At 35.6% G+C, this 27,713-nt stretch overlaps 3 protein-coding genes across 7 annotated transcripts; 2 read left to right on the top strand and 1 right to left on the bottom strand.

Annotated features, from left to right (window-relative positions):
* Positions 1–2,402: 2,402 nt before the first annotated feature.
* On the top strand, positions 2,403–8,782 carry LOC112508198 (coiled-coil domain-containing protein 22). 3 transcript variants are annotated; one of them, XM_025112985.1, is made up of 6 exons: positions 2,403–2,739; positions 4,116–4,499; positions 5,287–5,510; positions 6,395–6,541; positions 6,759–6,983; positions 8,403–8,782. In XM_025112985.1, the coding sequence occupies exons 1-6, from the start codon at positions 2,482–2,484 to the stop codon at positions 8,650–8,652; spliced, it is 1,488 nt and encodes a 495-aa protein (XP_024968753.1). In that variant the 5' UTR covers positions 2,403–2,481; the 3' UTR covers positions 8,653–8,782. The 3 variants fall into 3 exon arrangements, with proteins under 3 accessions (XP_024968753.1, XP_024968754.1, XP_024968755.1); XM_025112986.1 differs by having other exon boundaries at positions 2,679–2,739; positions 4,087–4,499; XM_025112987.1 differs by having other exon boundaries at positions 2,718–2,739; positions 4,093–4,499.
* Positions 8,783–11,115: 2,333 nt separating this feature from the next.
* LOC112507418 (nucleotide-sugar uncharacterized transporter 2) lies at positions 11,116–16,198 on the top strand. The gene is made up of 7 exons (XM_025111998.1): positions 11,116–11,298; positions 12,143–12,294; positions 12,435–12,643; positions 12,739–12,832; positions 13,342–13,508; positions 14,539–14,709; positions 15,651–16,198. Exons 1-7 carry the CDS (start codon positions 11,214–11,216, stop codon positions 15,919–15,921), a joined length of 1,149 nt encoding a protein of 382 aa, XP_024967766.1. The 5' UTR covers positions 11,116–11,213; the 3' UTR covers positions 15,922–16,198.
* A 569-nt stretch (positions 16,199–16,767) lies between these two features.
* Positions 16,768–27,172, bottom strand: LOC112507897 (GBF-interacting protein 1-like). Of its 3 annotated transcripts, none has more exons than XM_025112649.1 (10): positions 26,823–27,172; positions 26,125–26,168; positions 25,607–25,709; positions 24,604–24,730; positions 24,342–24,421; positions 23,869–24,213; positions 21,729–22,014; positions 21,251–21,512; positions 19,473–19,919; positions 16,768–16,950 (listed from the first exon to the last, which is right to left on the bottom strand). In XM_025112649.1, exons 1-10 carry the CDS (start codon positions 27,118–27,120, stop codon positions 16,894–16,896), a joined length of 2,049 nt encoding a protein of 682 aa, XP_024968417.1. In that variant the 5' UTR covers positions 27,121–27,172; the 3' UTR covers positions 16,768–16,893. The 3 variants fall into 3 exon arrangements, with proteins under 3 accessions (XP_024968417.1, XP_024968415.1, XP_024968416.1); XM_025112647.1 differs by lacking the exon at positions 16,768–16,950 and adding an exon at positions 17,211–17,737; XM_025112648.1 differs by lacking the exon at positions 16,768–16,950 and adding an exon at positions 17,211–17,737 and having other exon boundaries at positions 21,729–21,954.
* Between the last annotated feature and the right edge of the window lie 541 nt (positions 27,173–27,713).

Here is a 27,713-nt window from a genome sequence, read left to right as displayed (position 1 = left end):
ATAGGAACTGGATCGGAAAAAAGAGGGATTCTAGTTGTATAATATCTGAAATCGTTGAAATTGAGATCTTATTCAAAGAGAAAGATCTATATGATTGTATCGAAAGGCCCGTTGAATTGGAATCTTTATTGGTATCGGAAGATTCATTCTATATATTAATCCAATCATATTATTCCAGTAAATTACAGGATCGTGGATAATTTTGATTTTCGTATTTTGTCTTGTGTTTTGCTAAAAAATTATTAGATACCATTATACATGATTGTCAAAACTCAAAACATATGTAGCGCAAACTGCGTACGTGTCTTAACCATCGCTATATTGCAAGGTTTTTTAACCGATGGCCTCAAGCCGGTCCACACCGTCGGTCCTAAAAACATCATAAAAAGCGAAATCGAGTACACAACAGTCCATTAGATGTTTGGTTTAAGAGCCCGGTGTTTATGACAAGAAGCCCAGAAAAATTGTTATTTCCATGTTTTCGTTCGTAATTCAGATTTAATTATATTATTAAACCATGTGGTTTATTAATTATATTGTTAGAATATTTAATGAATTTAACACTCTTAACAAATTTTTAATAGTTTTATTAAGAAGCAGTATCTGAATCGTTAAGGCTGAATCTTGTTTTTCAAAAAAAAATTTGCTTCTTAATGGTTCTAAAATCCTCTAAATGATTTTGTATATTGGGTCTTCCTTAACCATTTAGCATCCTAATTTCATTCTGAATAATTACTAAACAATTATATTTCATTTTGCTTTATATTATAAGAGCATTTTAACCATCTCAACCACTTAATCATTTTGCATCAAACCATTTGACAACTGTCAAACAATCTAGTAGTTTTCATAATAAAGTTTTAGATTGATATACTTCTCTATTGTTCAAAAGAAGTGAAAAACAATTAATGCATCTCAACCAGGGTTCTAAAAAGTCTCTCATGATGGTTGTTTTTTACAAGCTCCAACTGTTTTTTTTTTAACTTTTTATTTAAAATTTTATTTTCACATTTTTAGAAATTTACCTAATTATATCACTTATAAATTGTAATTGTAATTGTAAGGTTATAGATTCTAAAGGTGATCATGCGGGTTTGGGTCTGACCAGGTCATGCTTAACATAATATTTTTGTTCACGGGATCTAATATAATAAACCCAAGCTTGCTTTTGTGTGTTCATGGACTTGTGCTTACCCACCTTATAAATGGGTTGGGGGCTTGCCCACATCCTATTTACGTTTAAAAAACATAACTTATATAAATCATAATATTTTAAGATCGAGATTCGAGACGTATTATATAACATATCACATTTATATATAATATATATATATATATATATAGAGAGAGAGAGAGAGAGTTTGTTTCAAATGCAATTCATCACATTTGTACAACCAATGCACCCTAATAAATTGAAATATTTATGAAAATGACAAAGAGTTTATATATTATAATTTAAATATTTATGGAAGATGAATAAGCTTCATTAATTATGATCAATATACTTTATATTAGGAAACAATCAAAACTTCTATTAAATTACATATTCATTAAATTAAATGGACGGTTGAGATTGGATTGTATTGGTTGTATAAATGTAAAGAGTTGTATAATAACTCATCTCTATATATACATACATACATACATACATACATACATACATACATACATACATACATACATACATACATACATAGAGTTGGGTTCACGTGAGATCAAGAGTTTTTTGTGAGATTCGTAAGATAAATTTATGTTCATTGATCAACTTTATAAGCTAATGGTCTAAAGTTGCACGGTGACAATTTTGTGATTATTAATATTCATATTGTAGATCTAATTTAAGAGTTGAGAATTGGTCTTACGAATCTTATGAAAAACCCTTGATCTCACATGATTCCAAATCTTCATCTCAAAGTCACTTTTAAATCTTTTTAATAAAAAACAATAAATTGTTTATTATATATAAAATTTAATCAACTATAATAATACACTGGCCGTGCGGGCTTGTTCGATTTTTTTTTCCATTCTCTAAATCCGCCTATTAACTTTAGCGATCCAACCCGAGCTAACCTAGTTTTTGGAGAACGACTTCTAACGGGACGAGCGGGTTTGGTCTAGCGCACCGTACCACTAGTCAACAACTCTAATGAATTCACACACAAGTCATGAAACCACGTTTAAAAAGAATCTATTGCAAGTTCTATTTTTTAATATTCGATCATGGACTTATTATATGATATTAATATATATAACTTTTTTAATATTAATTTAAATTGTTTTATATTATTTGTAGAGAGTAATAAAAACCAATGAAATCCTATAAACCATTCTGATCTTATTTTTCGTTAAAATTCACGAAAGTTGCTAACATCGAAATCTACAAAACGACGTCGTTAGGAGGTAAATAGGTCGCAATCTCACACATAGATGATAGTTGTGATGGAAACAAGATGACTCGTAATCGTAATCAGTCTCAGAGAGATGGAAGAATCGCAAGAGATTTTGTTGAACTCGCTGGCAAACGCTGGAGTTCCGATTCCACCGGAGGTTTTATCAGTTGAAGATCTAGCACCGGAAACCTTGGTGTCGATCTGTGCTCATTCTCTTCGTATAATTTCGAACTCGGAATCCTTTCCGATCACTTTACCGGACTCAATGGCAGATCGTTTCAAAATCTGCACCGATCTGGCTTCGTCAGTCAAAGACCTAGGTTACATCGGCGACATGAGCTTCCATAAGGTACTAGTACTATTCTCTTATGTTTATCCTTTTGTTCAGCTAACATTGTTGATTGATTTATCTTGCTGTTTGATTTTTTTTTATTGATACGTTATTATGCTCTTTTCAAGTGATTCGTTTAGTGTTTTACGTACTACTTGAAGTTTTGTGAGTGATTCTGTTTGAAGTGGTCACCAGAGGCATTATTCCGTACTTTCTTCCTTAGAGAAAAAATATGCGATTTGGATTTTGACGTCAGATGAACTAATTTCAACTTAAACATTGATAAATAATGGTACGATTTTTTTTGTTAACTGCGTTAAAGCTCATTAGATTGCTGGGATTAATTTGTGAGAAATGTTATATCAGTTTGTATTTTAGAAGTAATAATTTTATCTCAAAATTCAAAATGTATCCTCCCCTTTATTAGATTCAATCTAATAAGTAGAATTTTTAGATTAATACTCGATAAATTGATAAACTATCTAAGATCACATTTTTAGATTAATACTCGAAAAAAATTACCCATTTTGATAAGCTAATAATAATATATTTAGGAACCCCTCCCTTAATATCATAAATTGATAATTTTTGAAATTAGAAACATGACCAAGACAATTTAGTGAAATGTGATTCAAATGTTGATTGTTTTTCCTTAAAATTTAAATCTAGTTGAATGTTTCTAGTAAAATTACAATGAGTGTATATGATTATTATGAAACAATGAACATTATAATGAGTCATTAATTGCATAAAATGAAGAAACAATGAAGTAATGAACAATATTAAGAAACAATTACCATTACAATTAATTATACACCGTACATCATATTGTATTAATTTCCACGAATATCATGTACAATGACTCTTTTTGTTATATTAACTCAATGAATATGATCTTTTATGTAATCAAAGTTCAACTAAATTGTATCGCTAAAACGCTCTTGAAACTTAATTAATATTAATTTATCGGTTAACTAATCATCCAGATGCTTATGGGGCAGAACAGACTGATTGATTAGTTCCTGTGGTCGTAGATCCAACCAGCTAGTGTGGTGGATAACACACTGTGCTGTAAGCTGAACTGTTCACCTTGTAGGCAGGGGGGTGGCCATTGTGGCTTCCCTCACTTATATATTGGGATCTCTTATGTCTCTATAAGCGCCCTTTTAGAAAAGGAATCAGGGATACTACATATTCTAACAGAAAGAATAAACAAAGAAGTAAGTCTTTGTAAATTGTTTATACTAGAGATATAATTGGCCTAATTAGGGTTATCTAAGGTTGTAAACTAATATACTTCACTAGTTTGTAATAATCAAATTAGATTAACCTATTATACTATTATTGTTCTGAAATTATTCTTAGAAACAGAATATATCTCTTGCTTACGGCAGTTCCTGTATCCATCTGAAGAAGACATGTATAAGTTGATAAGATTTTTGGTTGGGAGGCTCTCTGAATCATCTACAACTGCAGTATCACCAAACGCAAAGGATTTGCATACCAAAGTTGAAGACCTGAATCTGAGAAGTCAAGAAGCAGTGTCAAATTCAATCCAATATGCTGAAAAAGATATTGCAGCTGATGACATTAATAGAGATGGGAAATCGAACACTGATAATGTTGGATTGAGTGGTATGGAAAACGGCATAAGTTTAACCGAGGACACCCAGTATTCAAGAAACTCTGCTGGAGGTGACAGAGGGGTTATATCTCAGGAAGACGGTCAACATAAACTCGAGCAGGCACAAATGTCTCTTCAAGAGAAATCATCCCAGGCAAGTACACAGTTGCAGATTTTTGTATCAAGACCATATTTGGCATGCATAAGCTAGCTTGTTTTTGAGTTTATGAAAAGCACCGTTTGATTGGCCATAATCTATCTTTTTTAGAAGTTGTTTCAACTTTCAAGTAACTTTTCAATAAGCTCCTGGGGCTTTTTCCATTTTTTCCAATTATGCCCCTTAGAGCATCTCCAACAAATTCTCTAAAATAGAGAAAATAGAAATTGAATTATTATTATTAGTTTATTTGAAGTTGTTTTTAAAAGTGCATTGGGATGATAAAAATTGTAGAATATTTTAATAATATAATTAATGTTGAAATCTCTAAGATAGAGAATATGTTGGATTTGAATTATAATTTTGCAAAAGATTCTAACTTTTGGTTCCCTATTTTGGAGAAATTATAGAGAATATGTTGGAGACGCTCTTATATTTTTCCAATTAGTTTTTCAACATATTATTTTACGTCATTTTACGTTGTCATCTAGCTTATCTATTGTTTTCACCAAACATATATAGTTTAGCCTAAAGCTAGATTTATCAGCTAGTTTGCCAAACATAGCCCAAAGCTCTATTACAACATAGTTGCATGTTGATAATATGCAAGCCGTTTTTATAAGTAATGATGAAACACTTGGCATCAAACATAAGGAGGAAGGACTTGAAAATGTTGCCACTTTTTTCTCTTTTCGACAAGTACTAGTAATAATTTTCTGTGCTATCTTTTCTATATGGAGTAAGAATACGGAAGTTTGTTTTGATAAATGTCTACCATTTACAGACGAGTCACAAGACAGAAATGTTACTAAATCAAGAAAATGTGACTTCGGATGAAGTGACTGCAAAGTCATTAGAGTTGCAGCGATTGGAAGAGCAACATGATTTGTTGAAAGCGGCTGTGGAAATGGCTTGCGATGAACAAAACTCTGTGGATTCATACATTGTGCAGCTCACCGAGCAAGTAGATGCAAGGAGGCGAAATCTAGCGGAATTGGAGTCAAAATGGTATTAAAAAAAATGTCTTGGCATCTTTAGCAAATAAATACAGAAAACACCCATGATTCTTTATTTTGATCTTTAATATACTAATTTACTTTATGGAAGGTTTCAAACGAGAACACAAATGCAAGAACACTTGTAAGCCCATCATTCTATTTTAGGTCACGGTTTTAGAAGCAGTAAAATATTAAATAAATGCTTACCCTTTTTTTGGAATATAGAAGGCATGTAGGGTAAAATGGGAAAAACTGCAATCACATAATGAACAGACATAATCAATGATTTTGGACGTGATCATCACTAGTTTTCAATAAATCACAGCATTATCACATCATAAAAAGTCTTCGATTTATCAATGCATTATCACAGTATTATCATATTGTTATCAATGTATTATCGACAACGGAGGCATCGACATAAGAAATCTTTGATGATACTTGCAACATTTAAGGGATAAAAGACAAATCTAAGATAACAGAAAATTGTTTATAAATACTAATTTATTTTCATTTATTATGGGTTAATTAATTTGGAGGTTCAGAAGTGTTCTCACATTTTTGTTAAACATGGGTGTTCTCGTTTGAATCCTGCCATATACTTTTTTTGTCCCAAAACAAATGTCCGAATTTTTTTTACTTTAGTTTGTCCCAAAATAATTAATCAATTTCAAAAGTAGGGGCCTATTGTCCAATTCTACGGTTAATTATGAGATGGAGAAATTCATTACTCTCTCTATTTATTATCAAGTGTACGATTTGTCATTTGGTTAATTAAAAAATGTAATAATTACACATTTCTAAAACTGTACCTCATTTCATTATGGACATTTATATTGGAACGAAGGGAGTAATTCATTGTGTTTAAAAACATTAATATCTAGACTACTACAGGAAAGCCATCATGAAGCCTTTAGAAGATAAGAGAAAAAACCTTGAAGAAGCTTTATGTGCAAAACAACCCGAGTCTCATGAAAAACATCGGAAGTGGAAAAAACTCGAGCAGGACACTGAATCAGTATTGTCTGAAACCGAGCAGAGGTAAAGTATTCTCCGCCATTCCGCTCATTTTTAAGAAATTTTCAACTCAGGAGTCTTCACAGAAACAGCCGCTCTATCTTTTTGGATGGAGGTCAGGTCTGCTTACATCCTATCCCTCCACACCCTGCCCTAGAGCGGGATATACTGGGGTCATTTCGTTTGGCTTGGTTTCTCAACAGACCCGTTTGAGCATCCTGGATATTTCGTTATAACTCAGGGAGGAAGAACTTTCCAAGCTGTCGACAGAAATTGAGAAACTACCTAAATTGGCGACAAGAAGATCCTACATTGAACGGATAAAAGAAATCACCAAGAACAGCCGGAAACAGGACATTGACATAGAACGTATCTTAAAAGAGACCCGAGAGCTTCAGTTGGAGAGTAACATGATTCAAGAACGCTTGCATCGAACTTACGCTGTGGTAGATGAAACACTGCTGAGGTAAACTACTGTCAACTCTATTCTTTCAGCTGTAGATTGGCAAAATCTGAACTTGCTTGAAATTTTTTTGACTTATGATATCAATTTTGAAATTGGAAATTAGTAGTTTCCTTCAAGCATGAAACCCTGTTTTTCTCGAACGAAAGTACAAATGCAATGTTTGGACCTACATCGGCTAGACTTAGAGCCGGTTTGTTAGCAGCTTAATGAGACTGTCATCTTATGCGGTCAACTATACATGACTCTTTGGTTAGTGGCTTAATGATGTAGAAAGTGGCTTATTCAGTAAGTTTTTAGGAGGGAGCTTTATGCAGAAAGCCATGTTTTTCCGAAACAACCCCTCCCAATTGAAAAACACGCTCCTTCCATCTATGAAAAACCCTTCCAAACAAAAACCTTCCAAATTTTTACGGACAGATTAATTCACACAAACAGCTTTATCCATACACGACTTAATGAAAAACCAACCAAACAGCCTCTTAGACCTTTTTCTTCAATACACATCAAAACCTTCCTTGTCCGGGCTTTTCTGGAGAGTAATATAATGGGGTTCCACATATTCTCACGTGACATCTGAGCCAAGCCAAGGTCTACCACTTTAGGGACTTAACCAGTTGGCTAACTGTACCTATCTAGCCCCTTATTGACACTCTGGGACAATTTGTGCACTTGTAGCCTTCGTCGAAAGAGGCATGCTGGAGTCCTACATTGACTTAGAAGACAAATTTTCCTCCATATATGTTGGAACCTCCCTTCTGTTCTCACATGGCATTAGAGCCAAGGTCTGCCACTCTATATATTCGACACTTTTGGACAATCTGTGCCCATCTAGCAGGAATGGACTGAGGTGGTGTAGCACGGGCCACTGCTTCGTTCCTCCAACGTAGTATAAAATACTATAGGGTTGTGAAAAGTGTCACCGTATCAATTTGTTGTGTGCTATCGTATATATTTTGAAACTACAATGAGGACACAAGCTTCCCTTGCTAGAGTTGGTTTGCAAGACGTTTCTTCCACCCCAGACCCGAGTTCTAATCCTGTTAGTGTCATTTTCTTAGTTTTTAGCTTCCAATTTCAGGTTTATTATGTTTCTGAAAAAAATTTGCAATAAAAAGCTTGAACATAGAACGTCACATATGAAAACACCAATGATGATTTTATGAAAAAATATCCCTATATTTGTTTCTTATAGTCAAATGGTGCCACCACTTGGAAAAATCTCTAGGTTCGTATCTGCCATCTATCCCCCTCTTGTGCCCGTCTAGCCTCCGTTGGAGGGGGCAAGTTAGAGTCCTACATCGTCTATCCATATATGTTGGAACCTCCCTTCTCTCCTCAAAGACTCTTTTCGACAGTGTTCTAATAGGGTTTCACATATTTTCACAATCTGATTTACCGAAACTAACCCCATTTATATAGGGAGTCAAAGAAGAACCAAGCCGGGGAACAAGCTCACGATTTGCTAACAGTCATCCACGAAAGTTTCGAAGAGATATCAGAAAAGATCCTCGCAACCGATCGAGCTCGTAGAGAAGCTACCGAGCTTGAAACTAAGCTTTCTCGTATCGGTACCCAAAGTTTGAACGTGGCGAAACTGGAAGCCGACCTTGACGCCATTCGGAAGGAAAACGAATACCTTCAGTCTCACACTCAGTTGGGTAATCCTTAAATCTCTAAACCCTTTGATTCAAATCCCTCAAACTCTATACAGAGAAAAAAAAAAGTCTTCACATATTCTAATTTCTGAAAGATGAATTCAGTAGGTGTTTTCTTACAATGTAAACTATGCATAAATGTAAAAATCATTATATTTTAAATTAAATATTTGATTTTTTTCATGATTTATCGAGTAATGATGATATTCGTTCTTGTGGTTTGTCAATGATTTCTATTTTTCGTCCTGATGGTTTTGGAATTACGTTTATCGTCATCGGGGTTTGCAATTTATTTCCTTTTTTTAGTCTCTTGACTGACATCGTCTGAGCATCTTCAATAGATTCTTCAAAATGGAGATTTTGGGCATGTTTTTTGCTTCAGATTCTCTAAAATGAAGAGGTATTTTTAGGACAAATTGCATGAAAAAGTAGCTTACTTCAACTTCATTCCTATTTTGGGTATCGTACTTTCAAAATTCATTTTTATGCCTGAGATGTAAAGTTTTAAGCATTCAATTACCCGGGTAACCGGTTGAAGCATTAACTGGTTATCCTGTTGATGTGGCGAATGATGTACCGGTACTTAAATGTTTAAAAACTTTATATCTTAGGTACCAAAACGGAAGTTTTGGAAGTATGTTACCCAAAATAATAATCAAGTTAAAGTACGTTACTTTTTCATTCAATTTATTCTTTTTTTAATATAGTTTCACCAATATGAAACTTTGAAAATAAATATTTAAAGAGAGAAATAATATTCTATTAGATGAATGTAATATTTTAATAATATAATCAATGTTGTAATCTCCAAAATAGAGAATTTGTTGAAGTTGAATTTATTTTTGTTTCAAAGATTTGGAAGTTCCATTCTCCATTTTGGAGATACTCTCATTAAACAACCGTTAAACCCCCAAAATATGTATTAATCGGTGCACGTAAGTTGACTCGAAAACCCACTATTACCAACAACAAATAACCCATAATTTATAGGTTTCACATTTATTTTTGACCTTCAACCTGTTAACTGGGTACTTAAATGTTTAAAACTTTATATTTTAGGTATCAAAATGAAAGTTTTGAAAGTACGTTACCCAAAATATGAATCAAGTTAAAGTACGTTACTTTTTCATGTAATTTTTTCTTCATAAAACCCAATCATCACGATTTAAATGCGTTTGATGACTTCATAACTTATATATCTTTAACGTAAATCAAAGTAAATAAATGTAGCCATTTGGTACACCCATCATGGTCCACAAGTTGGTAAACTTAAGGAAAGCTATTGCTATATGCCAATAAAGCAAAAGGGTATAATGGTCCATTAAAAAAGGTACAACTAATCAATGTGGTGTCTGATTGGTTTGAGTTTGGCTCCAAAGGTCAAAAGTACCAGGAGGTTACAAGTTCAAATCCAAGGAGGAATAAAAATCCTCTTGTGGCCACGGAAGTTCAAATGCGGTGACTCCGGACTATCTGCAAAGCATGTGGTCGTCCTGGGATTAGTCAACTCGCATAGCGGGTCGGATATCCAGGTTAATTTTTAAAAAAAGGTACAGCCCATTGTTGCATCTCCCATCATCATGGATTTGAGTGCGTTCATCGGTTAAAATCCAATAGATTTAAGTGGATACGATATTATCATCCACGAGCAAAGACCACTACGTTAAATTCTTATTGAAAAGTAATATCAACAAATAGCAAGGATGAACAATGAACAAGTACGAAGGGTTTTTAGCCTAACGGTATGTGAGTCTTTGGCCTCCTAGATCAGGGGTTCACACTTCACCAAAGATGAGAAAGGTGTGTGAGTTTATTTGTTTTATTTGTCGTATATAAATATTATATACTTAAAAAAAACAATAAACAATTATTTAAGCATGTGCAGAAAATATCCAATTGCACACCCCGGGTGGCATGCGATCGTACAAACGGATCACATATGATCGCATAGATAGAGTAAGATTGCATCGCGATCGTACAAGTCGGATCACATAGTAATATCCGATTGTACGATCGCTATGCGATTGCGATGCGATCTTACTCTTACTATGCGGTCGCATGCAAACCGATTGTACGATCGGATATCACTATATGATCTGACTTGTACGATCGCGATGCAATCTTACTATGCAATCCGATTGTACGATCAATCTAGTTTTATCATATCAGTTTAGTTTTATTGGATTCTGACTGTGATCCAAGAACTAAATAAATGGGTTATTTACTTAGATTTATTTGTTAATGAATTTGTTGAAGCTAACAAGAAGAGCATTTTTGAGTAATAATGAAATGTAGCAACTTTAAAACTTAGTGTAGAAGACATCAACTCAATTAGAAACAAAGTGTTGTTTTAAATGATTGGTTGAGTAAATAATAAACAAACCCAAATCATTATTTTGCTTTTTTCAATTTAATTCCAATTAAATTTCACTATAAAAACCCTTAGATTCAATTCTACTCATACTACATTCTCTTTGAATCTTTGAAATCTATTTCCGAAAACCCAATTCGATTCTGATAAAATGGGCATCTGGGGTTCGATGATTTCGTACAGAATTGCTTGATCTTTGAGAGAATGGAACTGATCACGTCTTTGATTGGGAGATATGATAGAAGATCGCTATTTCTTAAAAGAAAAGACAGTAATGCGGGCGAAGCAGGTATTTGTTAGTGTCGATAATCTGAATCATAGATTATATATTTCTTGTTGAATTCAATGTGTATGTGTGTGTGTGCGTGTGTGTCGGTATGTGTTTAAAAGGGATTATGTTTTGCAATAAGACATGTTTGTAGTAGATTATGTGTGTCAGAATGACAGTCAATTATGTTTAAGTAATTGCTCTTTATGTGCTTTTATTTTGCACTTTTGAAGCATACGTGTGACATTGAAAGTTCTTAAGGTGATTTAACTATATGATCCATCAATTTGTGTTTTACTGTTAGATTTTGGAAGCGGAATATCAAATTACTTGGATAATTCAAGAATTGTGTATAAAACATTTTCCAAAACCTATGATTTCGACCCTATTGCCTGGGGTATTACGAAATCAGATTTAGGATAATCCAAGAACAACGATCTGGATTTCAAGCAAAATCCAAGATTACAAACACATAATTCCTTGCTTGTTTATGTACCTTAAGAGACAAAAAACCGGCAAAGTAACAGTATGCACAAAGATCGTACCTCTGCAATCATCGAATTTAAGTCGGTTATTTTGGCGGGAGTCGTGACTATTCGGGTGTTTGGCACCGGATGCATTTCTTACATACGGATGTATTTTTTGGACCACCGCCAGGGGCAATGCCCCTTGGAACCCACCAGAGGCACGGCCCCAGACCCCCAAGTTCTAGAGATCAACTTTAAAGAATCACTTGATTAAACAGTCTATTATATAATGTATGCAGACTTTACTTCTATTTAGGATGACACAAAGATTGTTTCTGTAAAGACCCACAACTTGAAAAATGTTTCTTGATCTTATATACGTTATGTTTACATGTTAGCACGAGCGTTGGAAGAACTCCGAGGATCGCTATACAATGAACTTCGGACCTCAGAAGGAGCCAAGCGTCAACAACAACGATTATGTGGCCCCATCGTCGCGTTAACGTTCAATTTCTTGATATCGGTGGGAATAATCATGGGAAACAAATTGGTAAATCTACAAATTTTCAATCTCTTTTCTATAATATATATATATATATATATATATATATATATGTGAGGCAGGATCTACAGTAACTCAGATACCGCTAGGCCAATAATCAGAATGAACATGTTATTCCGGTTTTGTAGGTGATGGGGAGCGTTGGATTCAATTACCCGATCCTTTTAACGTTAATCCATTACACGTCCGCTTGGATGCTACTCGCCGTTCTCAAGGCTTTGTCGCTCTTGCCGCCATCCCCTCCCACCAAGTCCACGCCTTTCGTTATGCTTTTTGCTTTGGGTGCCGTCATGGCGTTTGCTTCCGGCTTGGCCAATACGAGTCTCAAGCATAACAGGTCTGTATACATCTTATTGTTTTCAGATCCTAATTACGTATCAGATATACTGGATTCGTTTGGGTTTGTTTTTAACTGTGTTTTATGATGATCAGTGTAGGATTCTATCAAATGGCTAAAATTGCAGTCACTCCCACCATTGTTCTTGCGGAATTCATTCTTTTCAGAAACATAATTTCTTTTTACAAGGTCAATAAGTCAAACCCGCGTTGGATTTGTCTGGGTGTTTTTGGTACGTGGGACGGGACTGAACAGACTTCTTGGAGAAACCGATTGAAATAAACCAATTTCCCCACCTCCGTTCACTTTTTAGCCATATTTTCTAGGAAATTCCCAAAATGGTCTTCTTTACGCAATTGTTTTCCACATTTTTCTAATAAAAAGAAAAGAAAAAATGGACATTTGCGTAAAAAAAAAAAAGTACGACAACTTCTTGTCACACTGGGGCATGACATTAGACTGTGACAAGATTGAGTGAGCAAAAATGCAGTATGTTAGTGGAACAGATATCAAGAAAATGGGATAAGATAAGTAAGTTACTAAACTATCCATGTCAAATAAAAATTCTAAAACCTTGTACAATTTTTTCACCTGTTTACCTATCTCTCACATGTCCAGTCTTGTCTACGAACCAAAATACACCCTAAAAACCGTTATCTGCAACCTTACCGGAGGTTTTTGGTTACCAAATTCGGCAGGTACTTGCTCTAGCCGTTGTTTCGATAGGAGTGGCGGTTGCCACCGTAACGGATTTAGAATTCAATTTGTTCGGTGCGGGTATAGCAACTGCGTGGATAATCCCGAGTGCCATAAACAAAATTTTATGGTCGAATCTCCAGCAGAAAAACAATTGGACGGCTCTAGCGTAAGTAACCTTTTGTTATGGTATATAATATTCATATACGACAAATAGAACAAATACACTCACACACCCTACTCACCTTTGGTGAGGTTTGAACCCCTGACCTCGTAGGAGGCCAAAGACTCACATACCGCTAAGCCAAAGACCCTTTGGTTATTTTTGTTGTTAATAATTTTACGGTGTAATGATAAAAAGTAAAGTTTCACTTGAAATAAGATAGAACCCATTATCTATTACATGTGGAGCGGTAATCCAACCATCCCGCTCATGTCTAATTTATGTTATAGATTTGGTTTCAAATTATTTAAAGGCATCCCTCAAAATCAAGCAGGTGCACGAGAGCTCACTCAGCTTAGCTCCTAATAGGTCCGCCCCTGGAACCAAACCAACTGAACCAGGGATATACATGGACGGACCTAGAGTGGTGCATACGGTGGCACGTGCCACTGTATTATTCCTCCATCGAAGGGTAAAAAAATTTAGGTTCGTGAAAGGTGCAACCGTATTAATTTGTTGTGTGCGACCGTATGTATTTTGAAACTACAATGAGAACAAGCTTTATTTGGTAGAGTTGGTTTGTAAGGCTTTTATTCCACCCCAGACCCAAATTCGAAAATCCTGTTAGTGTCATTCTCTTAGTCAAATATTGCCACCATTTGAAAAAAAAAATCATATATTTGTTTTTTATAGTCAAACGGTTATATTTTTTCCTCATAGTCAAATAGTGTCACCGTTTGAAAAAATTCATGGGTCCGTCCCTATGGTATATCCCACATGAGGTAAGTATGCAAACCTAACATCTACCGAAAAGCAGAACCAATTGTTTTTTTTTTTTTTTATTAACCTGGAGATCCAACCCGCTATGCAAGCCGACTAATCCCAGGCGACCACCTGCTTTGCACATAGCCCAGAGTCACCGCATTTGAACCTCCGTGGTCATAAGGGGATTTTTATTCCTCCTTAGATTTTAAACTTGAGACCTCCTGGTACTTTTGACCTTTAAACCCATTTAAATGGTTGTTTTTGTTGATAGGTTGATGTGGAAGACGACCCCAATAACAATACTGTTCTTGGTAGGTTTGATGCCATGGTTGGATCCACCGGGTGCATTCTCTTTCAAATGGGGTTTCACCAACACCATTGCAGTCCTCATCTCTGCTCTTTTGGGCTTCCTCCTCCAATGGTCTGGAGCTTTAGCTCTTGGGTCAGTTAGCTACAGCTACTCTTTATTTGTTAAAGGGTGTGTTTGGTATCCACACTACAAAATAAGGGTGTTTATGGGTTGGGTTGAACATATTTGAACAACCCAACTCAATGTTTGCGGTTTGAAAAATCTTAACCCAAGCCAACCCAAACCGTACGAGTTGGTCGGGTTGATACTTTGGTATACATTAAAATATTCTTCTAACATTGAATATATTATTTCTCTACTCGTAATTTTTTTTCATCATCAACCATTTGATATAACTTATCTGTACTTCTTACGTATATCGCATTCAGTTAATTTTCTCAATTTACATATATAATTTCACAGTTACTGAACATATATACGAATGAGTACATGATAGTGTAATTGTGTAATGTATATATTAATATAAACTCAACAATCATATTAAATCCAATAAATAAAAGGATATTGGGTTCATCGGGTTGGGTTGGGTTCAAATGATGGTAACTCAATATCAACTCAATACCTACATTTTGAAAATTTTACAACTCGATTAGACATTGAGTTGCTTCAGATTGAGTTATTTCGCATTGGAATGGGTTAGGTTGATCGGGTTGGTCGGGTTTTTGAGCACCCCTAGCACAAAACATAGGACAGGACATGATATTGACATGACAGTTGTTCAATATTTGGTATATGATGTTCTAAAAAAGAATTAAATTTTATTTTGAGGGTATATTGGTAAAATATAGACTTGTTTTACCTTGTTCCATGGGATGAGGGTGGAACATGTCTATTTCCATTGTGCCAACATGTTTCTGTTTGTTCCATATAATAGTCCTACTTTGTGTTGTTATGTCTTGTTCGGTAAATCAAACGCACCCTAAGAGGTTAAAGTTATAAGACTGTTTTTTTAGGGGGAACTCAAATACAAAATTTGGAGATTTCGACTCAGTAAATCGTGTTTGTTGGTGCAGAGCGACCTCGGCTACGTCACATGTGGTGTTAGGACAATTCAAGACGTGTGTCATCCTTCTCGGAGGGTACTTGCTCTTTGATTCAGATCCCGGCTATGCAAGCATCAGTGGGGCTTTTGTAGCAATATGTGGAATGTCGATTTACACATCGCTTAACATGAAGGGAACTCGGGATACAAGTAATCAGCTTCCAGAGCAAACATCGTCAAATCAAAAACCTAAAACTATCAAAGATCAAAACGAAAAGATTGATGTTGATGGTAGACCATAAATGAGCTTTTTGACAACAGAGTATATGCAATATGTAGAGAATTTTCACCTTTCGGTCATTTTATGTCAACTTGGTCCTTACTCGACACCAAACTCGTGGACAACCAAACCTAATAGGATGAAGCCCGGTCCTTGGAAGTTGGCGCAGCCCACTCAGGGCCACCAGGCAGAACTAGGACCAAGCCAGATCCTTACAAGTGTGGTACACAGTATAGGATAGTATAAAAACTTCTTGTTCCACATTTAACATGATATTAGACAGAGACAAGATACAGAACCTGAATGAAACAAAAATGCACTTTTTATTCTATCCACCAAAATCAAGATGAAACAAGATCGTAGATTACTAAACTACTCATGTGAAGTTAAACCTCTAAAATTTACCACAATTCTCACCTGCCTCCCTCTACTCTTGCTCGATCAATTCTATTCAATCAGTCCACATACCAATTACCAAACACATCCTACCAGACTTGGTTCCAAGCTTCTCTTTCATTGGTAAAACGACAATTGTTCCACATTTAGCACGACATTAGGCCAGAAAAGGACCCGGGTGAAACAAATATGCATTTTTATGCCCACTAAAATAGGTGGAACAAAGATCAAAGAGACAAAGGCGTTTTTGTTAATAGCTTGATGAACTAAACATAACTCACAACTTATTTGGTCAGCCATACACAACCATTTGCTAATGGCTTAATTATATAGAAAATGACTTATTTGATAAGCTTCTAGCGAAAGTCTTATGCAAAAACCCAAGTGTTTTCAAACGTCCCAATTCAGATTAAAAAAACACATTCCTTCAACCTATGAAAAAACCCTCTCAATCTATACACTTGACTAATTAATCCACACAGTCAGCTTCATCCATATAAAACTTCACAAAAAACCAACCAAACATACATGACTATAAATTACTAGACTACCCATGTGAAATTAAAACCCTAAAACCTACCACAATTCTTTCACCTGCCTACCTTACTCTTTGCATGTTCAGTTCTGCCCAATCCGTCCGCATACCAAACGCAACCTGCCAGACAAAAGATTCCATGCTTTTCTTTCACCAGTAAAACATCAAAAATGTTCCAAATATGAGGATGGCAGGTAAAACAATAACCATCCAAAATAAGCAACCCAAACAAAACAGACAACTGGGCTTAATTGATGATAACTGAGCTTAATATTCATACATCCCAACAAAAAAAAACTCGCCCATTTCTGACCATAAATATATGATATACAGTTTGACAACAAGACTGAAAATGTCAACCCCCCCCMCCCCCCCCAAAACAAAAGGCCCCTTCCTGAATTCCTCTCTCTATGACTTCAAAAAAGGCTCAACAAGATAACTTCCAAGAAAATAACATGAAATGCAGCAACCTAACAGAATGTGAGTCGGTCGAAAATGCTCTCCGCATTGAAAATCACAGGGGCCCCGCTTTGTATATATACACTCAGGTCAGGCCAAATATATATTCTATTTTCTCCTTTCCAAAAATAAACCTGAATACGAAACAATAAACCTACAATCAACTGGTCTCTCTATTCAGTAAGGCGGTGTTCCAGTTACTCTGAGGCTGTTGGTAAGAGCTGGGTGGCGGTGACACCATGGGTTCAACTGTGCCGCCTGTAGACTGAGGTGGATACACAGGTGGTTGTACGGTGGTTTGGGCGGTCATTGGTGAAGAATGATAAATGCCAGCTTGTAACAGTGAGAAAGCCATGTGTTGTGGTTGAGGGAAGTTGTAGAAATAATTAGGCAGTAGATTGGGTGTATCGCGATCGGCTGCAGGAGCATAAACTTGTGGATCATCACCCTGTGATTGTAGGATTAAGATGGCAATCTGTTAAGCTTCTAGATTGAATGGACTAGATACAAGAAAGCAAATGAAATGTATGAAAACTTTAAAAACCGATAAACCGTAATAACAGGATTACCAGTGTCACAAGCTATCAATTTTATAAATCTAAATAAATTATTAAAAAACAATAAGGTATTTGACCACATACACAAAAAAAGAGCATAAATCCTAGGCACAAATAAAAATCAATTTTCATTCTAATAAATCAATTATTAAGCTTCTTTATAAAAATAAAGAAATTAGAAACCCATAAATAGGGTAAAAAACTAGAGGGTTTGCATAAATGGAAGAACCAAGAAAGGGGGAAAAAGAAGTGGACTGAATGGGAGATAAGCCATCATGAATGGGCTGATTGAATTAAGCCATGTGTTTACCATTAAGCTGAAATCAACCACCTTTACAGGGCTTATGGTGCGTCCGGTACCCTGGACAGGACAGGGATCACTGTTGCACTGGACAGGACATAACAGTGATCATTGTTCCAGGTTTGGCAGGATTTTTTTATGTGAAACAGACAAGAACAAAGTGGATCCCACATTCCCACCCCCATCCCATGGAACAAGGTGGAACAAACACAAACCTATATTTTACACCGTCATCGATTTTTAGTAAGAAACTGAACAACCTCTTCAGAATAGAAGAGGGCTACTACAACGAAGAAGAATTTTATAACAATAGATGGGTTTATTATGTCCCAGAATCAAGAAATTTTGAAATTCAAAATACTTGACAAAAATAGAAAATTTGAAGTTCGAAATACTTGACAAAAATAAAAAAATATGAAGAAAAATACGTTTCTATGTTTGAAAAACCTCTTCTGACCTTTTTTTCCGATTATAACCGATGCAATCATCCATTACGATACATAAGAAAGGTAAAGACAAAAGGCCTTATAAGAAAAGAAGCGTCACAATATTTTTTTTACACATGCCCAAGTGATGGAAAATAAAGAATATCTTTTACATATCCTCCCAGTTTCTCAACTTTTGGGGAAATGATAGCAAGAAAGGTATCATTGTCTACATTAGAAAAACTCTTCACTGTCCAATATAACCTCAAAATAAAACTTAATTTTCTTCTAAAACATCATTGCATTGGTCTTCACACTTTATTCATTCTTTAAATTTTATTTATTGTATTTTATGTTCTTTAAACTTTCACTTTACTATCCTCAAAATATTATTTTTATATGGTTTCTATATTTTGGTTAATTTATGTAATTTATTAAATATTAATAATATAGAAATGTACAAAAATGGAAACTACAAGAACTTTTTGTTTTGGTGTCATTCTAATTGTCTTGATGAGAACTTTTTAATGATATATTTTGTTATAAAAAATATTTATTTTATTATAATTTAATAAATTACAAAAATTAATCAAAATATGTAAATAACTCATTAGGGGTAAATTGACCATTTTATTTGTTTTGTTCTGTCCAGTTTTGTCTTTACAGACGTTGAACAGTTGCTCTTGTTCTGTCCTATCATGTCCAGATACCAAACGCACCCATAATGTATTAAGTTAGATAGACCATTAAGCTTATTAAGTCAAAAACAAACACCCCCTAAGACCATCTATTAAATTTTCTGAAAGAAAGCCTATGGCATAGATTCTTAGATTGTATCGTCTGAATTCTTGCTTAACTAACTAAAAAAGACTTTGATACAATAGGTGAGATAGATCAAACCTGTTGAGCTGAATGAAGATCGTTATCTTTGGTTTGAGACGCAGTAAGATCTTCATTAGCAGAACTCCCAGGGGTCACAGAGGCATCATAACCGACTGATGAGCCATATGAACCGTATCCAGATGAAACACCAACATGGGTCAAACTTCCTGCATTACTCCCTTGTTTGTACTGTGATGGAACCGGGAATTTCACCCCCGCCGCTGCCGGATGCATGTATATATTTCCCGTAGGTGGTTGCTGAGGGAATATACCATGGTTCAAAAGGTGAGCATGTTGTGGCAAATACATATGTGGAAAATATGGATTATAAGGAATGTAGTTTGGATAAGGTTGTCTGAAATAAGGAAAGAGAGGGGGAGATAACGCCATAGAACTTTGGCCCGTCGTTGTAGATTGCGCCACAGGAGTCGAGCCCAATGCAGATGCAACTTGAGAACTCCCACTCTGCATGCATTAAGAACAGTAGGCACTAAAGGTAAGAAAGCAAAAAAGAACAAATTTAGTAGAAAACATGCAACGATGAGGAATAGTATGAAGAGATAGTATCAAGCATAACACGGATATATATATAGGGTCGGTTTCAGGGGAAAACCGAGAAAAAATGAAAACTTGAGGAACACCCTACTAATTTGTAAGCAATTTGTTCGGTATGCACATGTGCATAACATGTGCACGTGCATAAAAACCAAAAAACAGCTTCAATTACTTGTATGCACATGTGCATTTCATGCTGACAGTATTTGTAAGATGGTATCTATTTGATTCTGATAAGAACTGGTATTATCCGCATTCCCTTTATGAGGATGCAGATATGGTACAATCATACCCAATCCATTTACATCCCTAGCCCACACCTCCACCTTAACAAGCTAATTGAAATATGAGTCTATAAGCTAATTTTCGTTTGGTTCACAGCAACATCCCAGATCCCTCCTCGGCACTTAGCAGGCCCACTGAAATGCAAGTATACAAAAGATAGCATAACATTCTTCCTTGATTGCATAGAAACCTAACTTGTTATAAAGAAGTGTTCACAAGCCTTGAGGCAGATATATATATATATACACACACATGCAATATAATATTTGTACAATATATATATATATATATATATATATAAATACTAATTATTTACAAAGTGGGAGACTGGAGAAGAAATAAATTATATATTATCTACAAGATACTCTTCAAGGTGGGAAATTAGAGAAGTGGTAAATAATATTTTATATATATGTGTGTGTGGGTGTGTGATGCTCTTCAATAGGGAGACAGGCCAAGACGAGAAAGAGAATGGGCTTATTTTATAAAAAGTAAAATTAGCAAGTCAACTTTTAAACCCTAATTTCTAACCACCGCTCACACACCTCAAGGCCCGTCTCAGTGGCTGGAGGCATACAACTCAACTAGCCGACAACAGGCGCCGCCTCATACTCGATTTTCCAGCGCCTCGCCAAAATGTGACCATACACACACACATATGCTCTCATGAACATGTGCCTCTCAGAACACATTGACACATAGTCTGATAGCCAGTTACAACAGATGCTCTCTTTGAACAAGCAACCATATTCAAACAATCAAATATATGGCAACTTTTTCCCGGTAAGATATGTAAGCTTGACCATGATAAAATGAGCAATTGAAAACAAAAATCAGTTCCAATTCCAGCAAGTTAAGCAAGTTGGAACATGAATCCCAAGACCATGAAAAATGTATATACAGTAAATAAAGAATATCAAAAAATTCCTTACAACAATGATATACATATCACTTGCCTGGAGCTCAGGTACATCAAGTTGTACAAAATGTGGACCCACCAAATGCGGCATAAACCCAAAAGGGTAGTCCCTGGAAGCTTGAAGAACTGGGTTCTGAAATCCTCCTATAGGGGGCATCGCCTCCAGCTTTGTCTGCTCATGTTTTATAGCAGGATGAGACGAGATGTCATCTTTTGAAGGCAATGCATGTTCGGAGAGATGTGGTAGTGGATGATCTTGAACTTCACCTTCCTGAGCTGTTTTGGCAACATTTTCGTTACTGCCACCAAAAAAATGTAAAAGAAAAATTCAAATAATATTTTATGAAAATTAGCCACACTAGGTAACGTGGATGATGCTTAAGTTGGAATCGGCAGGAAGGCCAATACCAATGTCAAAGAGAAAACAGATACCTACTTTGGATGCACTAGAAGATAATAGGGAGCAAAGAGACTCATGAAAGAAAACAAAACAGAGTAGTGATGAAAGCGTCTACCTCGAAGATGGTTCTGTAACAACTTCTCCATTTGGCTGAGTAGCTTCAATCACAGATAGAGGTCTGCAATCATCAGGAGTAGCATCCAAACTTCCAAATGTGAACTGACTTCTAAAGTTTTCAGGGACTTCAAAATGATCAGGGAAAATAACAGGTTGATGAGATGAAAGAGTCAACTTCTCTAACATCACATCAAGCTTTGGATCTGATCGTTTCAACTCAGATTCTGCTCCAGGAACCAAATGAGCATTGTTGATGGCCACATTCATGTGCTCAGAGGCAGTAACTATATATATAAGTTAAGAAAATAGTGGGATCAGATACAAAGATGTTACAGTAATTATGGCTACAAGTTCCATGGTTTTATTGATCATCAAAAGAGAAGCAATGGTAGAAGAGTTGGTCGTTGGTCGTGCAAACATACAAACTTCATATATAAAATCAGAGCCAACCAGCATTTTCGGGATCCATGTGCATATGATCCCACAAGATAATGATACAAGTTATACCACTAAGAAACTACCCAGCAATAAAGGCAATGTCCATCGTTTATCGACCCACATAAAAAAACAAGCAACGTTAGCAAGAAATTAACAAGCAGGCATCTAGACCCAACAAGGGAGTGAGATGTGAAGGTGCATCATAAATCAAGTTCCTTAGAAGTCGCATGCTTTTTGAGGCAAAGCAACAATGAATCAGAATTCATGTTTGCAAGAAAATAAGCAACTTTGAACTTATGCACTATTTTGCTACATGTGAAATATTTTGCAGAGATCTTTTTCTGAATCCTATGGCGCAAGATGCCACAAAAAGACTTGATGGATATTAGGATGCTTACAGGAACATTTTCCAGAAGACTAACAATGTTTCAGATATGTAAATATGTAGGCTCAAGAAACTGGCATTGACAACAATCTAGGTGGTGGAAGCACACAAAGACAAAAGCAACAAAGTTATAACAATGAATCATTTTTATATGCCCAAATTCAACTTCTATATTTCTCTCATCCAGAAACAGACATCAGTATTTGGTGTCTTTAGTAGATAGCCAACTCGTAATAGACAAACTGGCTGTTACAGTTAATATAAGAAAGTTGACAAGCATCATCAAGCATGGCAAGTATAATAGCTGATTAACAAGTCCATAACTTGTAAATTATTTAGTTTATTGTAGATTTAATTATTGTGTTCTATAATTCTTTAATTACCATTTTGGTATCTTTGTAAATGAAAAAAGAACTGAGAGTTAACTATATTTGCATTCAGACAAAAATCAATGCTGAATTTACTTTCTGAAAATGCCATACTTCTTTCTAATTATTTTATTAACTTTGGTTTTGTTAATTAGACATTAAAGTACTTAGCATAGGGGTCGTTTACCAAACGCTTACCTACCAGGTCACATTACCTTACCGGATGAATATGGGAAGGACCAAGAATCTTACCCGGTAAGAGCGATGCAAGGACCAAAGTCTTACCCGGTAAGCGAGGGCGACAACTCTTACCAGGGTTAGTGCTTACCCTGGTAAATTGTGCCATCGTAAATTGTTGCATACGATGCCGTTTTTGTTGACTAAAATCTTACTCGATAAGTAAATGATAGTGTTGAATTTTACTGATAAGCGCTAAACGGTAAGTGATTGGTAAACGGTCCCTTAATGTTGTTCTGTTTTCTTATCCATAAAAACCCAATGTCAAGTTGGCCCAAGCTCAAGAAATGGAATTGGGATACAAGTAGAAAGAAGATGAAGCACATCTACCTTGAAAAACTCACCAGTTGCTGCTGCAACTACATAGAGAAGAAAGTTGACTTCACTGTTGTGTGTTTTTTCTCTAAAGAGCCGTCTTCTAAAATTCCATAATCCCATCACCCGTTTTATCAAGAGATCCCCCCCCCCCCCAAAAACACATGCAACTTACAATTAACTGTAATGTTCCTAGATCCCCTTTTAGTATTTGGAAGTAAGGCAAAATCATATTTCAGCTAAAGCTGTACAAAAATATATGATTCATGTTCATTTCCTTGAAAAATTAAATATCCCTACAAAAAGTTCAAAATACACATTACCATACATGTAAAACATCACTTTTAACTTTTGAGAAAACAAGGAATATGATGCTGCTCAACCAATGCAATTACCTTTTGGAGGCTCGTTTAATAATCGAGACGGCTGATTATCCTGATTGGGATTGACAACATGTGAACCTTTGTTGGTTGACACTGAAAGAGGCTGCAAAACATCTGACATCTGATTCTTTTCAACTACATTGGATTGTGGCTGACTTGTGCTGTCAGAATCTACAGCTTCTGCGACACCAGCAACTACTTGATCAACACTGGACTTGATCCCAGCTGGGAGTTTGGCATTTGATTTACTAGAGCCACTACGTTTTGTAATCTCGCATTTTATGGTACCCACTGCACAAGTGTGATGGGTGTTCTCATATGGAATCACAACAGGATCTGAAGTAGAGGATGAGACATCTGACAGCAACGAAGTAGGTAATCAGAGAAAGTTCAGTAGCGAACTTATGCAATGTATTATCATCAATGGTTGGTGATTTGTTCACAATTAACCGGTTAACAACCTGGTAGTTAAGTATTGACATTACCTGGAGACAGTTCTGGTGCAAGTTTATTAATGTAACTCCCATTGGATATAGGCACTGTACCGTTAGCATTGGCAGCAGAACTGTAAAGAGTACGAACAAATTCAAATGTGAACGTATTAGCCTACTTAAAGATTTTGGCAAAATCGGAAATCTGATGCATGTTTTCAAGGAAAGGGGAGCAGATCACAGGTGGTCAGGAGCACTAAACAGAGATTGTGCATGATGAGATTACATAAAAACCAATAGGTGGAATGAAATTTACTTCGCCACAAGTGCTCCATTGTTTTCTTTTCCGGAATGAACTGACGGTGTCACCCCTGAAACCCTCTCTGGGGGATTAGCAACACCATTATCCTTCCCTGAACTCAAAGTCCTTCCACCTCCAACATCTGAAATGACAAGAAAAAAGATTAAACTCCAGAGTGCCAGTGCTAACCGATATTACCCCTCCCCATAGATCAGATAACCAACAATGAACATAATGTCAATAACCCAGATTTCACTTTTTTAGTTACCTGCTTTGTATAACATGGTCAGTGTGCACATATCTAGTACTGATTAATATAAATATAAGCAAAATAATATTGACAAGAAAAAAAGAACAGATTTTAGAAGTTACAATGAGCCAGTACCTGCTCTCAACTACAAAAGATCACATCACTTCTATTGCAATATCTTTCTTATGTTTTTCTGTGACGAAAAAGGTCAACAAAACATCTGAGCTGATAAATATTACAATTTACAACTGTACAAGAACATTTCATTTGTACTAGGATTGACCATACTATCAATTAGCCTGTTCAGTATATTTCTTTGTTCGAAGTCACAACTTAAGTTTCATTGATTTGTATCCATTAGAGATATGCCTACAGAGGAAGAAACCGGTACATGGGTAAGAAGTTTTCATGTGTTGCAAAGAATCTCAGCATGACACGCATAGATATGAATAAAAATCTTGGAATATGAACAGAAATAATTCATCGTTGTTTAGATAGAAGATGGCCAATAATTGTTTTTAATTACTCCATGCCTAACTATTGTGTGTATCAACTATCGTATGTATATATGCAGGTAAAATAGAAACATCATGGTATACGAATTCGTTAACAATGATAATAAAAAATGCATGTGAGTCTCCAGAACAGCCCTGGCATTATGGCTCTGAAAGACCAACAGACATGGTCTATAACAACAGAAAAGTGAATACTAGATCTGGGTAGCTAATACAATAATGTAGATATTCCAGGCTAGGATTCTAAGCATACCATCAAAAACTTTCGATGAGTAGAAAGTCCCTCTCCCACCCTTAGCTCCCTGCCACTGATTACCCCGTGTCCGTTTATGCTCTTCAGATGTATCACTGCTTATCTGAATAAAATTAGAGAAACAACTGATGAATTGTCATGCCATCAACAGACCTCCAAAGCTTTCCCGTTTCCAATCCCAATTACTTAAAAAGTAAATTGACCACCATTGTTATTCTTCCAAGCCCACCAGGTAATATCAAATTTCAATGTCTCTTGGTTTGAGTTGCTAAAAGAACCAATTTGCAAAATGCAATAGAAAGATTTGAAGACTTCCTCTCCACATCCCAAAGCCAAATAAGCCTCGATGCTAGAGATCACTCATGTTTATTTAAAAAAATGAGAAGTAAACATCAACTGATTGGCATCACAAGGCAGCCTTTTCTTTGTGACAACCACACCAGAAAACCAAATATTCATGTCAAAAACTGAACAGGGTTAAAGGGGCCACGAAAAGGAAGCTCAATTGTGTAACTTACAGGTTTTCGCCTATCATGTTTCTTTTTAACCTCGTGAAAAGTATCTGCAAATGCAAACACAAGAGCAATTACTTCCTGCAAAACAATCTGAACAAGAGTCCCACAACCAATAACATCAAAAGTACTGCATGTTATAAGAATTTAAGCAAGTTATGAAGAGGTAAACTAGTAAATCATCAAAATGATTGAAAATGCAAATATGATGACATACATCTAAGCAGCCCAATCAACAAAGTGGTGTTACTCTGCCGTTAATGCTGGAAAGGGTTTCTAGAACAGTTACAGAAAAATTATGACCGTGTAAGTAGAATACTGAATAATTTACCATATTCCCCCCTAATCCACAAGCACAAAGGCACAATTACTTCATACATGCAACGGAGACCATTGATAAGGAATGCTACTGATATATATATATATATACACACACACACACACATATATATATAGCAACATTGCACAAAATAATCATAAAACGATGATATGTAATATTGATAGATCCAAAAAAACTTCTCATCAAAAAAGAAGCCGTGATTCAGCTGCATAAGTTGAAACAAAGAATACAACGACTACATCAAAATTAAACCCTATATCTTACTTTAAAAACGAGTACTACTATCAATATAACTTCACTTTGATCACAGACATGCAATCATCTAACAAAAACAAAGATAAAACAGTGTATTAGGGTTTTTCACCGATATATAAAAGCCTCTGAGCAGCTTCGTTAGGATCCATGTTACAGTCCTTAAGCATTATATACACATCCTCTACGCTATGCTTTCCAGCGATCTCTCTGATATCATGGATCATCTTCAACCTCCAGCCAGCTTCATTAGGATCCATATCACAGTCATTGAGTGTTGCGTGGATGAACTCGTCGCTGTGCTTAAATCCTAGAGTCTTCTTGATTTCTTGAATTACCTTCCGATGGTGGGTCGGAATCGAAACCCTAGCATCGGCGGCGCCTCCGTTCATGGTTGTTTTGGCCGCCATGGAGGCGCTCGTAAGAGAGAGAGAAGGCAATGGGTGAGTGAGAGGGTAATGATATTGGGACAGAAAGGCGGTTTGGCAGAATCAAAACTGCCTCCATGTAAATATATTCATCAAATTCACGAAATATTTATCACACCAAATCACGCTTCCAATCTTTCCCAAATTACAAAATAATATCAATTATATAAACGTTTCATTGGTTTTGAACGTAAAATCTGAATTTGAACGGGTGGTGTTTGATTTATAAGATGTGCTGAAGTTTGAAGTCTGATTTTATTTCTAATTTTAAAATATGGTGCTGAAGTCTGAAATCTGAATCAATCAGACTGTTTGTTTTTACATCTGAAGTTTGAAATCTGAATCAGTCATACTGGTTATAGCAATGTTCTGTTTCAACATGGATTTGTATTTCTTTCTTTCAAAGTTTTAGTCAAATAACAAAACAAAAATCAGAGTTTTCTAATGGCGGGTTGAGTTGAAATTTGTTGTATTATAGAATCTGAATTTAATCCGTCAATTACAATTTTATCATGAGATTCGTAGAAGAGGGGATTGGGATATCAGCAGGAGATGGTGATCTTCTTCGTCGCCTT

This window comes from Cynara cardunculus, assembly GCF_001531365.2.
Source record: "Cynara cardunculus var. scolymus isolate 2C chromosome LG 2, CcrdV1, whole genome shotgun sequence".
NCBI classification, from domain to species: domain Eukaryota; kingdom Viridiplantae; phylum Streptophyta; class Magnoliopsida; order Asterales; family Asteraceae; genus Cynara; species Cynara cardunculus.
This window is presented reverse-complemented; position numbering and strand designations above follow the sequence as displayed.

Bases quoted from the DNA above. Each gene is read 5' to 3' on its own strand.
- LOC112508198 (XM_025112985.1), top strand. From the start codon at position 2,482: ATGGAAGAATCGCAAGAGATTTTGTTGAACTCGCTGGCAAACGCTGGA. The intron at 6,542-6,758 runs GTAAAGTATTCT...GTTATAACTCAG, and splicing joins TTGTCTGAAACCGAGCAGAG to GGAGGAAGAACTTTCCAAGC. The intron at 6,984-8,402 runs GTAAACTACTGT...CCATTTATATAG, and splicing joins GTAGATGAAACACTGCTGAG to GGAGTCAAAGAAGAACCAAG.
- LOC112507418 (XM_025111998.1), top strand. From the start codon at position 11,214: ATGGAACTGATCACGTCTTTGATTGGGAGATATGATAGAAGATCGCTA. The intron at 11,299-12,142 runs GTATTTGTTAGT...TTTACATGTTAG, and splicing joins CAGTAATGCGGGCGAAGCAG to CACGAGCGTTGGAAGAACTC. The intron at 13,509-14,538 runs GTAAGTAACCTT...TTTTGTTGATAG, and splicing joins AACAATTGGACGGCTCTAGC to GTTGATGTGGAAGACGACCC.
- LOC112507897 (XM_025112647.1), bottom strand. From the start codon at position 27,120: ATGGCGGCCAAAACAACCATGAACGGAGGCGCCGCCGATGCTAGGGTT. The intron at 24,214-24,341 runs GTAATGTCAATA...CGTTGCTGTCAG, and splicing joins TGCACCAGAACTGTCTCCAG to ATGTCTCATCCTCTACTTCA. The intron at 17,738-19,472 runs GTTTGATCTATC...CTACAATCACAG, and splicing joins ATCTTCATTCAGCTCAACAG to GGTGATGATCCACAAGTTTA.